The following is a 14662-nucleotide window of genomic DNA, read 5'->3' as shown; positions in this document are numbered from 1 at the left end:
ATATATTTTTTGTTTCATACAAAAAAACAACTTCGTTCATGTCGACCAGCTGATCGATGAATGTCGAGGGAGTTTCGGTTCAAACCATAAACCGCTCAGCAACACGATCAATTGTGTGCTTTTACACCCTGTTTTTGTATAATTGATACTGTTATCAACACCATAATAGTGTCCCTGTTGTTAGTTTCAATGTTAAACTAAACTGCACAGTCCCTGGTAAGACCATGGATGTAAAATAATGTGAGACATCATACATGTTTCAGGCGGTTCATCCGGTGGCGTGCTGACGTTTTTGCAGGAATGTGTGTGATTTGCAGGGTCTGTACCGGGGAGGCCGACGGGAAGTCAGGCCGCCTCCCATTCAGTATAAAACCCCCACTCCAACCCTTGACTTCCTCTTTCTGTTACCTGGCTAGGGGCAGCAGCTTTGGCCGTGAAAACCCAGAAACACCGGTAAGTTTAAATTTGAGTCAATACGGTGGGAGCGGTAGAGCACGAATCAGGTCGTTGAATGTTTCGTAACATTTAGCTGAGTTTTCCCTTTGAACATTTGGTTTTAGCCAAAACTTCATCTGTTAACGTTATGTAACGTAAACTTTACAAACCTGTGGCTTTTTTTAACGGAATTGGCAGAACATGTTAAAGGAATGCTAATACTTGTCGTTTTCTATTTCTAACCCGCTTGATGCAAGTGTCGTAATGAGTTTTTTTTTTTAATCTTGCATTGAAGTTTTTGATAAAGCGGTTTCATGGAGGAGTGAATGTTGAAAAGAACAAAGGAGGCTGGAAAGCAGACAGGGATGCTAGGCTGGCGTTTCTTCTATAGCCTCTTTATAACAACTGCAAATAATATCCAGTGACAGGTGCTGGACGAAATCAGCTCCTGAATATTTGGCAGTCTTTGTAACTTTATACGACGTGGCCAATGGAGTAACACGTGTCTCTGGCTTTTGGCCGAGTGAGGCCTAGCAGCAGCCTGTTAACGTTAGCCCTGTTAACGTTAACTGCTAAAATCCCGTAACCGATTATTGGCTAATTAGCTAGTAATGTTAATGAGTGTTAAGTAGCTATGTATTTTCGAAATGTGACCGTTTTATGTGGCTGGTTCAATCACTTAGCATGAGCTACTGCCAAACCGGTGTTAATATTAAGCTGGGCCCGGTATTTCATGGTTCAATATAACGTTATCGCGCTCTATAGCTAGTTAAATGCGAAACTCGAATGTTCATCTGCTAATAATGATGGCAAGCTTCTTAACGAAAGCTTTTTTTCGTGACAGAAACTACAACAATGGGAAAGGAAAAGATCCACATCAACATCGTGGTCATTGGCCATGTCGACTCCGGCAAGTCCACCTCCACCGGTCATCTGATCTACAAGTGCGGAGGAATCGACAAGAGGACCATCGAAAAGTTCGAGAAGGAAGCAGCTGAGGTGAGCAGTTAAAATCGTATTTTTTGGCTTCATCTTTCTGACCGTTAACGTACACTCAATAGCCAAGATGGCGGCGTCAGCGTGCCCACTCTGAGCCCTACTGCCCGGCACCAGATTGAGGCAGCGTGTGCGCGCACGCAGGGGTGTGGCTTAACGCAAACAGCGTTTATGGTGACAGTGCACTTCAATAGAGGCCTCTAGCTGGTGTACAAAGACAAAATATAATTTCCTACTAAAATGTCATCAAATGTAAAAGGTACAAGTAATGTTTGTATTATGTAAAAAGTAATTAAAGAAAGTAATAGGCAGGCAGTTAATTTATTGGGTATTGTAATTGACCTTGACTACTTTAATCGTTAAGTTTCTAATTATGTACATATTGGATTCTAATATGCATATAAAATGGCTTGTTTACATTTGGTTTTTATGCTACATCCCTTTCCTTCTAACTGTTAATAGAAGCAAAAAATTGATCAAATATACCTAATTTATCTCTCCAGATGGGCAAGGGTTCCTTCAAGTACGCCTGGGTGCTGGACAAACTGAAGGCTGAGCGTGAGCGTGGTATCACCATCGACATCGCTCTCTGGAAGTTTGAGACTGGCAAGTACTACGTGACCATCATTGATGCCCCTGGACACAGGGACTTCATCAAGAACATGATCACTGGTACCTCTCAGGTAAGTTACATTTTAATACATGGCTAGACCAAAGTTTAAACACCATTTGCATCTTGTTGGTGTACTAAACTACTGAATATTAACTTTCAGGCTGACTGCGCCGTGCTTATTGTTGCTGCTGGTGTTGGTGAGTTTGAGGCCGGTATCTCCAAGAACGGCCAGACCCGCGAGCACGCCCTGCTGGCCTTCACCCTCGGTGTGAAACAGCTCATCGTTGGAGTCAACAAGATGGACTCCACCGAGCCCCCTTACAGCCAGGCCCGTTTCGAAGAAATCACCAAGGAAGTGAGCACCTACATCAAGAAGATTGGCTACAACCCCGCCACTGTTGCCTTTGTCCCCATCTCTGGGTGGCATGGAGACAACATGCTGGAGACCAGTGAGAAGGTGAGGAAATATTACCTTGTGGTGCCTAACTTGTGTTAACCACATGATTGAGAACATGGACTAATTTTACCTGATGGAAAACTGACCAATTTCTCTCTGACTGTCTACAGATGGCCTGGTTCAAGGGATGGAAGGTTGAGCGCAAGGAGGGTAATGCCAGTGGAACCACACTGCTGGAGGCTCTGGATGCTATCTTGCCTCCAGCCCGCCCCACCGATAAGCCCCTTCGTCTGCCCCTGCAGGATGTCTACAAAATTGGCGGTAAAACTGATTTTTCTTTTTATTTACTAAATTTAAGATTATTTACCAAAAGATTACTTGAACTACAGCTTTTCAGTTGTCAGGTCTTCTTGAGTACTTAAAACCACAATTGTTTTTCTCAGGTATTGGAACTGTACCCGTCGGCCGTGTTGAGACCGGTCTCCTGAAGTCCGGTATGGTCGTCACCTTCGCTCCCTGCAACCTGACCACTGAGGTGAAGTCTGTGGAGATGCACCACGAGACTCTGACCGAGGCTGTCCCTGGTGACAACGTTGGCTTCAACATCAAGAACGTGTCCGTGAAGGAAATCCGTCGTGGATATGTGGCTGGCGACAGCAAGAACGACCCACCCAAGGGAGCTGACAACTTCAACGCCCAGGTTGGTATTGTGAACTTTAAAAGCTTAAAGGGTATTGAATAGCTTCCAGTTTTGGGCAAATTTGCTAGAGTTCTAATTCAAAATGTGTCCACAGGTCATCATCCTGAACCATCCTGGCCAGATCAACGCTGGCTACGCCCCTGTGCTGGATTGCCACACAGCTCACATTGCCTGCAAGTTCAGTGAGCTCATCGAGAAGATTGACCGTCGTTCTGGCAAGAAGCTTGAGGACGCCCCTAAGTTTGTCAAGTCTGGAGACGCCGCCATTGTCAAACTGATCCCACAGAAGCCCATGGTTGTGGAGTCCTTCTCCAGCTACCCTCCCCTCGGTATGTACTTGAAAGCCTGCTATATACACGATTTTAGAAATGCTTGATGATAAAAGGAGACAATGATGATCTGGTGAACTAACTGCTCACATCTTTTCTTCAAGGTCGTTTCGCTGTGCGTGACATGAGGCAGACAGTGGCTGTTGGTGTCATCAAGGCTGTTGAGACCAAGGACGTATCCGGAAAGACAACTAAGGCTGCAGAGAAGGCCCAGAAGAAGAAATGAATGGCCGTGCAGGACATCCAGCAACAAGATGTGTGCCGGCAGCAGCGGGCCACTCCTTCCCCCCTGTCTTGCCCTCACCCTGGATCATCTTCTCTGTGGCAGAGCTCGCTACTTAAGGACTGGCTTATGCTGATTAAAACCCATCGCAAAAGTTTTCGCAGGAAAAAAGAACTACGTGGCATTGTCACTTACCTGAATCACATGACAGTGCCTCTTCTCAGTTAAGTTTAAGTTGGAAATGTTGTTGTTAAAATGCCACAAATTTAATTGGAAAGAAAGCTGCTGGTAACTAATAAAATAAATGTCTTTGAAAAAATTGAAATTGGCTTGTCTATCTTTACTGTGTTGCAGTTGGTATGGTTTGTGGCTGTCACAGGCAAGCAGCTCTGTGGTGCAACTGTTTTTGACTATGCTATCTGTGTCCAGTGATGCACTCGTCATCCAATCGCCTCGATAGGAATTATGCCACCCCAGCCAATGGCACTCCGTATTCTAGTCTGACAGCAACAAGAGAATGCACAGCCCCCCCCCATCTCTTCTGGCTCAGTATAAAAACTCGGGACTCATCACATTCTGTCCTTTTTTCCCCTCCGCTCTAAATCAGGACATCTTTAGTTGCTGGGCACAGGTTAGTGAAGTCATCCTTTATATCACACTCCTAAAGCTAAACTAAAAATGCATGTATGTACATACAAATGCATGTTAATATACAGGAGCTGCGGTAGTGTTCAGGCCAGGGAAATTTAGCATCAGGTTTGGCTACAATGTCAGGAAGTCTGCATCATGACTAAATCAGAGCCTGCTTGACTTTTTTTTTTTTTTTTTGTTTTTTTTAAATGTTGAGGTGCACATAAAAGGTAAACATGGAGTTCACATCTTGTATTACTATACAAACCTTGTATAGTACGCGACTTATTTGTCTTTGTCTTAACAGGGCTTTAATACAGTGACGTTACAAAAACGTTAATTGGGAACATCGAATTGTACATTATTTCTCAAATGTGTTTCTGCCAGTCATGGTAGTCCTTTATGTCTACCGTCGTGAACGCGCACACTGCTGTGGCTGTATGTGTCGGTTGCGCGCTTGCATCAGTCGGTAACATGGCGGCTCTGCGCTCCCGGCGCAACATGGAGGCCGAGAAGCCCGGCATCCCGTTATCGAGCACATGGCGCGTGACTCACCAGTGTCGCCTTTCCGGTGACGTGCACGAGCACCGAAAATAAGTTATAGCTAAGAGTTTCCCATAATGTCGAATTTCCCAATCTGTCATGTCTCACTGAAGTCAATTAATCTGTATTGACGCATGTAATACAGCTAACGTTAGTTATATTCGGTTTAATACGAAGTGACCGGCAACGTGACGTTAGCTAACGTCAGCTGCTTATGCCGCAGTTGTTACAAAGATAAGTCACGTTTCAAAAAAACATGGACTATCGTGTGTCAACCATAGACAGTTAAAGAAAGGTGTCAAACTGATTTTCGATTAAATGAGTCATGTGATGTAGTGGTCCCCACGGATCTCCCGCTTTTTAGACATTTACACTTTAGAAACATTTTTCAATTAAATATCAACGGAACTACTCCCCATGGTATTCTTTAATCAGATTAACGTAATGTAAAGGCCAGCAGCTCGCTAACTAACATTAGCTAAAGTCATAATGACCTCCCGGTGTGCTCACCCCATTTTGGAGATGAGTTTAAACCTAAAATATTGCCTTTTAATGTAACTATAACTGCTCCCCGTGTTTATAACCAGTACATCGAAATGGGAAAGGAAAAGATTCACATCAACATCGTGGTAATTGGCCATGTCGACTCCGGCAAGTCCACCACCACCGGTCATCTAATCTACAAGTGCGGAGGAATCGACAAGAGGACCATCGAGAAGTTCGAGAAGGAAGCCGCGGAGGTCGGTGTTTGAGACATCAGCCTCTATATAAGTTATTAAATGAGAATTACAGCAAAGGACACATACGAATGAGACCATAAAGGTCAAAGACTATAGCGTCTTAAGATATGTGGGAAACGGGTGCGGTGGCTGAAACTGCTCACTGATATTACTTGGTTAAAACTGCCACCTACTGTTTAAAGACACGTACTGTCCGTATTACTGCAACAACACTGAAAATATCCCTGGTAAAATCTGTTTAACTTGCATAAAAGTTAAAATTCAATGTGTTATGGATTCATACAGCTATTACAGAAGTGGAAAATAAGAATATATAAAGTACTCAATTATGAAATTATTTCCATTTTACTATGAGTATTTATTTTAGTAAATAGAACAAGTAGAAATCCATATGAAAGATTATACACAAATATTTGGACACTGACCTAAAACTCAATCACATACTGTTTAAAGCCTATATAAACACTGATTTGTTAAAACAGGCTTATACACAAAGTTGACATTTGAATTGAACATTGTAAGATATTGTAAAATGATTAACAGCTTCAAACAAATGATAATATAAATAAAGGGGATCTGCATTAAAACTATAACTTACTGATAATTGTTAAAATGGGCATTTAATGTTTAGTCAAACTCTTAGGTCTGTTTACCAATTATTTCCTTTGATATTTCAAAATGTAAATCAGGAACTTTATGGTCCATTTTAGGCAAACTGTCACTAAAGTATTTAGCAATTTGGCTTATTTTGCTAAGTGAAAAAAAGGGTCTAAAACATGTTTATGTTCCCCAAACTAAGGTATCTTAACTACCTAAACTAATCTTCAGTTTAACTTTTCTGGCTGATTCCTACTTTTGTCCCATTTAATTTCCTGTTTTAACCACAATAGATGGGAAAGGGCTCCTTCAAGTACGCCTGGGTGCTGGACAAACTGAAGGCTGAGCGTGAGCGTGGTATCACCATCGACATCGCTCTGTGGAAGTTTGAGACTAGCAAGTACTACGTGACCATCATTGATGCCCCTGGACACAGGGACTTCATCAAGAACATGATCACTGGTACCTCTCAGGTAAAGACACACCTTTGACCTAATCTATTGTCTGCTGCCTCATCACTTGTGTAATATGTATGTACTTCAAAATTCTCTCTGTTCAGGCTGACTGCGCTGTGCTGATTGTTGCTGCTGGTGTTGGTGAGTTTGAGGCCGGTATCTCCAAGAACGGCCAGACCCGTGAGCACGCCCTGCTGGCCTACACTCTGGGTGTGAAGCAGCTCATCGTCGGAGTCAACAAGATGGACTCCACCGAGCCCCCTTACAGCCAGAAGCGTTTTGAGGAAATCACCAAGGAAGTGAGCACCTACATCAAGAAGATTGGCTACAACCCCGCCACTGTTGCCTTTGTCCCCATCTCTGGGTGGCATGGAGACAACATGCTGGAGGCCAGTGACAAGGTGAGTGACTTATTACATGGAAAGCTCTAGTCAACATACTGTAGTTGTGGTTGGTAGGTAAATCAGTCCATCCAACATCTGTGACAGTGACTCAGATTTATATCATTTCTGTCAAAAGATAATGCGTTGTGCATTTCTTGGATTTTCTTATCAATTAATCCTCTTGAACTAATCATTGTTCTTTCTCTTACCCCATTACTTTCTCTGTCTTCCGTCTCTTTCTGTCACTGTTTCTGCACTCCATTTTAGATGGGCTGGTTCAAGGGTTGGAAGATCGAGCGTAAGGAGGGCGGTGCCTCTGGCGTTACCCTGCTTGAGGCTCTGGACTCCATCCTGCCCCCAGCCCGCCCAACAGACAAGGCCTTGCGTCTGCCCCTGCAGGACGTCTACAAGATTGGCGGTAAGGAATGTCATGTCACCTCATAATAACATGCACCTTAAGGGAAAAGGAAGCAGTACAATGTCAGTCGAATTGGGCACTACTTTCTACATCTTATATTTTAGGTCTGCCTACCTGTCTAATAATCATTTCTAATATTTCCTTTATTTGTCAATATATACATATACATATATGTTTATCAATTTACACATACAAGTCCTCTGAATTTAACCCATCCTAACTAATTAGGAGCCAAAGTCCGGCCTCCCAGGACCAACTTTAGTTGTAATGCCAGTGCCTACGTCAAGGGCAATGGCCTAGCATGTGTGTCTTTAAGGTGGGAGGAGTACTTAGCAGTGCTTGCTGTGACGCAGCAGTGCTAACCACTGAGCTACCACGCCACCATGCAAATATAAACTAATCTTATGACTGATTGCACTTTGAAGCCAGGCACAGCAATCATCAATCTTACTAGGTCAGATCCGGTAACATTTCCGTATTTTTTCAAACACATCACAAGTCTAAATCAAATTCTGTAATTATCATCTCCCATACAAAAAAGTCTGTTTAGTAAGCCAAGAAACATGGAAAATGAGCCAAGAATATTCACATCAAATCAGTCTATGCAAATAGATTTTTTTCCCTCACTATGCAAGAGTCTTAAAAACAACTTGTACAGTCACCATAATAACCCATCCAGCAATCTCTCTCCAGTTTATGAATATCCAGTCAAATGTTTTATAAAGGCATTAGAGTAAATAGAAATTAAATCCCAATTTAAGGTTGTGTCGGACATTATAAAATAGGCAGCACAATTTTCTTTGTAATTAATTAAATTGCTTGTCTTACTGTAGATGCAGAATGAGCCTCTCCCTTGCCACTGATCATCATGAATCAAGGCTTCAATGGCATAAAAATGTTTTTTGAACATTGCTGTTGCATCATGTGACAGAACAGAAAACACTCCTCTTCCTTCGTATCATTACTTTCCAGGTCACTGTAGTTCTCTAGTGGTGCCACGCCTCCCACCTGCGTAGCAAAGTTGCATGCGTGCATTGTGGCCCCGTAACTCTATCTTGTTCTGTCTGAATGAAGCCTTATGGGATTTGTGGATATATGTACAGAAAACTCTCCAAATGACAAAAAGCTATTACTTTAACACAGATACATGAAGCCTGAAATGTCTATTATTTATTATTATAAAAAAGGTTTAATTGACCTATCAAAACAAAACCCACGATGGGCAACCAACACTTGTACTTACTTAAGTCCATGCTATCTAACAAAAGAGATCACAAAAGATCAAAACCAATGAAAGAGGCACAGAGTCGAGTTTCTCACCTGACATCCTGAAAGTTGCACCAACAACAGTAACAACTGCAGCTTGTGGTGAAATCAGAGAGTCCTGATTGATTCGTCACACCGTGTATACACAGCCTCTAATATTTGCGGAAGGACAAATTCTGGGAGTGGATCCAGACCTCTTTTCAACTAGTTTAGACAGGCTTATCACAGAGGTGAAATTGGATATACAGGTATACACAAACTATGCCAATTCCCAGACCTAACATGTATTCATACTACCATGTTACTCTTTTATTTGTAGCAGGACCAGGCCAGACAGCCTGTATACATTTCCAGGGGTGGAAGAAGTATTCAGATCCTTTACTTAAAGGTGCAGTAAGCGATGCTGCCCAAAGATTGTTGATATTTGAACTCAACTGTCAAACAAAAATAACCCCTTCTTTAGAAGCTCCGCCCCCCCAGATTCATGGACAGATAACTACTGGCCAGCCGGCACATTCACATGTTGGCGCCACCCCCCCCCTCACCATCAACCATCACTGCCTGTTGCCGATTGGCTGGAATAGTATTTTGTGGCTCATGCTCTCCTTTCTGTTTGTTTTCTATTTACACAGCCTTCAAAGGGCTGTGTATTAACACAGGATTTTTTTTTTCTTTCTGCGCACACAGAAAATAGAGAGCTAGGTGACCGTGACCGTTTGCTGAATTTGACAGAAAGTGTATTGTATTAACATAATTTACTATACCTGTAAATTAAAGTACTAATGCCACACAGTTATGTAAATACTTTGTCCTGCATTGAAAATGTTACTTAAGTAAAAGTATGTAAGTATCATCAGTAAAATGTACTTAAAGTGTTAAAATTAAAAGTACTCAATGCAGAAAAATCCTCACATTTTAGAAACTGAAAACAATCCAAACACTTGTGTTTAATTGGCTTATCATTTCAGCTGTACTCGTAGGCCTATATATTGTCGGGTAGTTAAATTTACAATAAAACATTGTATTTTATAATCGTCGTGTGTGCAAAAACAATCGTAATTGTAAAGTAACTAGTAACAAAGCTGTCAGATTAATGTAGTGGAGTAAAAAGTACAATATTTCTCTCTGAAATGTAGTGGAGTAGAAGTAGAAAGTGGCATTAAAAACTTAAAGTACAAGTACGTCAAATGTGTACTTAAGTACAGTACATGAGTAAATGTACTTAGTTAAATTTCACCACTGTACGTTTCAAACTCTGTGAAATCACAAATAATCAAATGGATGGCTGCAGAGAAACACTGACAAAATGTGTGAGTGATAATTTACTTTACAACTGCTACAAGCCCTTCATTAATGTCTTACTCAGCTCTCACAGTAAAGTGGCCATCAAAACCTCTGCTAATTTAATTTTTATTTATTTTGAAGTTAACTGAAAAGCGTTCTAGCAACATATTGCCTCCTGCTCTCTCAGGTATTGGAACTGTCCCCGTCGGCCGCGTTGAGACCGGTGTCCTGAAGCCCGGTATGGTCGTCACCTTCGCTCCCCCCAACCTGACCACTGAGGTGAAGTCTGTGGAGATGCACCACGAGTCTCTGACTGAAGCTCTTCCTGGTGACAACGTCGGCTTCAACATCAAGAACGTGTCCGTTAAGGAAATCCGCCGTGGAAACGTGGCTGGCGACAGCAAGAACGACCCACCCATGGCAGCTGACAACTTCACCGCGCAAGTGAGTCTCAGGAATGTTTGTATGAAGTAGATACAGAAACCAAAACAGAACACACCAGACCTATTGGTTTTATTGGAGCTTTTTATTTATTTATTTGCCTCAGCTAACCCAATTCTCATTACATTCACACAGTGGGAAATCAATCAGTTGTTACTACAAACTCCAACCAATAAACAATTAGCAAACAAAACTGCTTTTCTCTCAATAATGGAAATCTGCTAGTTTTCAGTCATAATTAAAGTTTATCAAGCTAGTATGTGAAGCCTGAGTTAGGATTTGGTCAAAATACTACTTTCCTATAAATTAAAGGGACATTTTACACATCATATTTAGTTGACGTGTCACAATGACTACGACTCAGTCTGTAAATGCAGTTGTATAATAACTTCTGTTGCTCTGATGGGTCCAATGAAAGACACTATTGAGTTGCATTATGGGAAATGCCGGATCCAGTGTTTTTGGAGTTTGACCCGTACACAACAAAAACTCAGGATAGCTTTTTTTTTCAATTTGTCACTTGCGAGTCCGCCAAAAATATGGAGGTGCTTTACTTGATTAAGGAAGCAAAATGCTCTGTGAATGTCACTTTATTGTGACGTTATTTTACAGTCGACAGTGTGCAGATGGACAGTACGACATGGGGAGAGAGAGGGGCATGCAACAAAAGTCCCTAAATCTCTAGAATCTATTACTATTTCTAAGTGTACTTAACTATTTATGTCTGGAAAAGTATATTTCCCCTTCAATTTAGGCTGCTATCACGCAGCAGAATGAACAGTGAACAACACTATTTAGTGTCCCTGTTAGTCCACACAGCAGTCAGTCTACCTCCATCCACTCTTCTGGGAGAATAACTCCGTGGTATCCAGCACCAACCAGTCCAAATCCTTAGATGTTGCTCTTTTGACCGCCCTCCTCTCTCTGCAGGTCATCATCCTGAACCACCCCGGTCAGATCTCCCAGGGTTACGCCCCCGTGCTGGACTGCCACACCGCTCACATTGCCTGCAAGTTCAGTGAGCTCAAGGAGAAGATCGACCGCCGTTCTGGCAAGAAGCTTGAGGACAACCCTAAGGCTCTCAAGTCTGGAGACGCCGCCATCATCACCATGGTGCCTGGAAAACCCATGTGTGTTGAGAGCTTCTCCCAGTATCCTCCACTGGGTGAGTCAAACGCTTTTTTCTTGTGGCCTGATAGTTAGTTCTAGACCCTTTACACGGCGTGCAATGACATTTTGACATGTCATAGCGGGACAGGCAGAGGTGTTACTGATAATGTTAACGATGGTTGCACTCTATTTTGGGGTGCAGATTTAAAGGCCCTGGTATACCAGTTACGCCTACTATGACAAGTCAAAACGTCTGCTGTGAAAAAAGGTATATTTAAAAGCTGCACAAATCACAATTTTTTAGGGCTGTCAATCGAATGAAATATTTAATTGCGATTAATCGCATGATCGTCCATTGTTAATCTGCAATTAATCACACATTTTTTTTATCTGTTCAAAATGTACCTTAAAGGGATATTTCTAAGGGATATATGTATTTACTGTAATACTAATATCAACATAGGAGTGGACAAATATGCTTGCTTTATCCAAATGTGTGTATATATATATATGTATATTTATTATTGGAAATCAATTACCGCCAATAAATAATAACAACTATTGTCCGGAAACCCTCATAGCAGTGTTTCCATTATACGTTAATTAAGTAATTTTTTAGCCGGTAAAATCTGTTAAAGTCCGTTGTATTTAAATCTCTCTGGTCATAATGTCTAGTGAAAATAATTCCCTCCACAGTGTATGCATCTGTAGTGACCACTCTGTCTCACTCCATGTTCCACCCACAGCACTTCCAAACCAGTCAAAGTTGCTTCGTTGAGCGAGCGCAGCTGCGGTCAAACGAAAGGCAGCAGATACTACTCAAAACCTCGCAATCCTTTACGCTGAAGTTGCAAAGTATCGTTCTGCCTCCCACAATTGAAAATAGTAGTTACTGGATATTCAGGTCTATGAGTATGAGAGCTGCAGGGAGAGGAAGTGGGAGTGAGACTGCGTCTGGACGAGAGCTGTTACCTGCAACCAAATGATCATAGTTTATAAAAATGCAGCCCAGTGACGACCTGCTACAGATATTTCATACAACAGAAGTTTATAACACAGACCTGCTGATGCGCATTCAACCTGCGTTGGACACGTTCAGAGACTCCAGTCCATAGAACCTTTGCTATTGCATTAAAAAAATGAATGCCATTAATGCAATAACACGTTAACTTTGACAGCCTAGATGTTTTTATATTAATAATGCATTAAATGACTACAGATAATGTATTCCCCGAATCTGCTCTTACTGTGCGTTTTAGCATCTTTCAGCTAATTGTTGTTTTCTGGCCCCCAAATCAACTGCAGGTAGCTGTTTTCAGTAATAAAGCCACTGCAATATGTTCACCATAGCAACTTTATATGGTGCTAACTGCTAATGTTAGATGTGTTGTGAGGTTGTTGGTAAAAAAAAAAAATCCACTAATAGAGCTTTAAATGTGTTTATATAATGTATGTTCTCCAAAAAGCCTGACAGAGGGTTGTTTGGATAAAGAGCGATAGTTTGGGAGCTGGAGCAGCTGTTTTTCTGTTTTTATTTATGATTCAAATACATTTCTGGTGTCTTATATACATAATTTACTTGGGTTGTGCTGTTAAAATATCTTATGTCACTTATTGTTATAACACTTTCACATAGGACAAAAACATTAATTTAGTATTCTATAAGCTTTTAATGATTTGTATTCATTGAGGTGAAGCACTTGTATTCTTTACCTATGAGGCCTTTGGTGTTTTTTTATTATAAACATAAAAAGGTTATTTTGAGGGCTCAGCCGATTCAGGGATCCTTATGTGCTTAAAAAAGAAATGGCAGATCTGTATAGTAGGTACCAGTAAAATCGTCTTTGCCCAGACTGGCGTCAATTCTCAAAATTATTTAGGACTCCATTTGGTATTATTCGGAAAGATGGTGATGTCCTGCTCGGTCCATTGTCTGAACTGTACTTATGGGCTTGTGATGCTGGTAGGAAGTGCAAATCATATGCCGGCCAGCTCAGCAGTTTTCAATGAAAAACAACCCATTGATTTTGAAGCTGTAGTGCTTCATTAACTGTGCTGGGCCAGCCCAATACTGGCTGTATAGGTACTGTATGTCCATTGAAGATAACTCAATGTCTTTCCACATAGCCTCATAGGCTAGGTCACACCAAGACACAAGATGCCTCAGCTGACCTGACAGGCAGTAATCTTTAAGATTATATATATGGATATTCCTTCCAAAGCAGTCTTTGGAAGTCTTTGTTAGCTTGGGCCAGTGTTTCAATAAAAAGGTTGAAAAGTAATTGACTAAGTGGGCAGCTTTGTTTCTGTATAGATGTATATGATTGCTATCATTAATGTATGGCCTTGTGAATCATGAACATTTCTACTGGTAATGTTTGTGCTCAATTACTTAGTTAAAAGTATTGATCTTTAGTATAATGCACACTGTATATTCACCAGCTCATTACTCATATCAAAGGCATCGTTTCAGCCTCTCATTCACTCCTCTGTTTCTGTCTTCTGTCCATCTCCACCTCTAAGGTCGCTTTGCTGTGCGTGACATGAGGCAGACCGTGGCTGTCGGTGTCATCAAGTCGGTTGACAAGAAGCTCGCCTCTGGTGGAAAGGTCACCAAGTCTGCACAGAAGGCCGAAAAGAAGAAATGAATTCACATGCAGGACGTCCAACAAAGAGTCACGTCTCAGCAGCAGCGGTCCGCACCATCCCTTCTTCTTCCCTGCCACCCAGCGCCGTCTGCTCTGAGGCAGAGCTCTCTTCTTAAGGACTGGCTTATGCTCATTAAAACCCATCGGAAAAGTTTCCGCAGGAAAGGAAGGCTTGTGCCTTTTAGGGAAAGCTATGGTCATAATTAAGTTGAAACCAAAACAATAAAAATCTTAAACATTGCCAACAGAAAAAAAAAGAAATTGTGTTTTTAATTACAAACTGCAGCAGCACTTCTCCAGAAACTTCAAACATAAATAGCATAGCAGAGCAGTAATTGGTCAACAGGGTCAAAACACAGTGTTATTTTTTATTAGTTCTCATTCCTTCTGTAGATTAGAGACACTCATGTACAAAAAATGGGGTAGGGAAGTTTTTAGAGTGTGTTTTATATAT

General features: G+C 41.5%; 2 protein-coding genes and 1 long non-coding RNA gene across 5 annotated transcripts; 2 read left to right on the top strand and 1 right to left on the bottom strand.

The window, feature by feature from the left end:
• Positions 1-344: 344 nt before the first annotated feature.
• Positions 345-4018, top strand: LOC144528619 (elongation factor 1-alpha). Its single transcript, XM_078267318.1, has 8 exons — positions 345-453; positions 1280-1434; positions 1935-2114; positions 2205-2501; positions 2612-2762; positions 2885-3141; positions 3236-3470; positions 3575-4018. Exons 2-8 carry the CDS (start codon positions 1291-1293, stop codon positions 3694-3696), a joined length of 1386 nt encoding a protein of 461 aa, XP_078123444.1. The 5' UTR covers positions 345-453; positions 1280-1290; the 3' UTR covers positions 3697-4018.
• On the bottom strand, positions 3639-9209 carry LOC144528623 (uncharacterized). Of its 2 annotated transcripts, none has more exons than XR_013502918.1 (2): positions 8780-9209; positions 3639-7495 (listed from the first exon to the last, which is right to left on the bottom strand). It is a non-coding gene; the product is annotated as an uncharacterized LOC144528623 (long non-coding RNA). The 2 variants fall into 2 exon arrangements; XR_013502919.1 differs by lacking the exon at positions 8780-9209 and adding an exon at positions 8288-8771.
• Positions 4196-14448, top strand: LOC144528615 (elongation factor 1-alpha). Of its 2 annotated transcripts, none has more exons than XM_078267309.1 (8): positions 4196-4324; positions 5454-5606; positions 6497-6676; positions 6763-7059; positions 7309-7459; positions 10197-10453; positions 11381-11615; positions 14084-14448. In XM_078267309.1, the coding sequence occupies exons 1-8, from the start codon at positions 4211-4213 to the stop codon at positions 14206-14208; spliced, it is 1512 nt and encodes a 503-aa protein (XP_078123435.1). In that variant the 5' UTR covers positions 4196-4210; the 3' UTR covers positions 14209-14448. The 2 variants fall into 2 exon arrangements, with proteins under 2 accessions (XP_078123435.1, XP_078123436.1); XM_078267310.1 differs by lacking the exon at positions 4196-4324 and adding an exon at positions 4344-4553.
• The last annotated feature ends 214 nt before the right edge of the window (positions 14449-14662 follow it).

The sequence above is a fragment of the Sander vitreus genome, chromosome 14 (genome assembly GCF_031162955.1).
Source record: "Sander vitreus isolate 19-12246 chromosome 14, sanVit1, whole genome shotgun sequence".
In the NCBI taxonomy this organism is placed as follows: domain Eukaryota; kingdom Metazoa; phylum Chordata; class Actinopteri; order Perciformes; family Percidae; genus Sander; species Sander vitreus.
The sequence above is the reverse complement of the archived record's forward strand: the minus strand, read 5'-3'. Positions and strand labels throughout refer to the sequence as shown.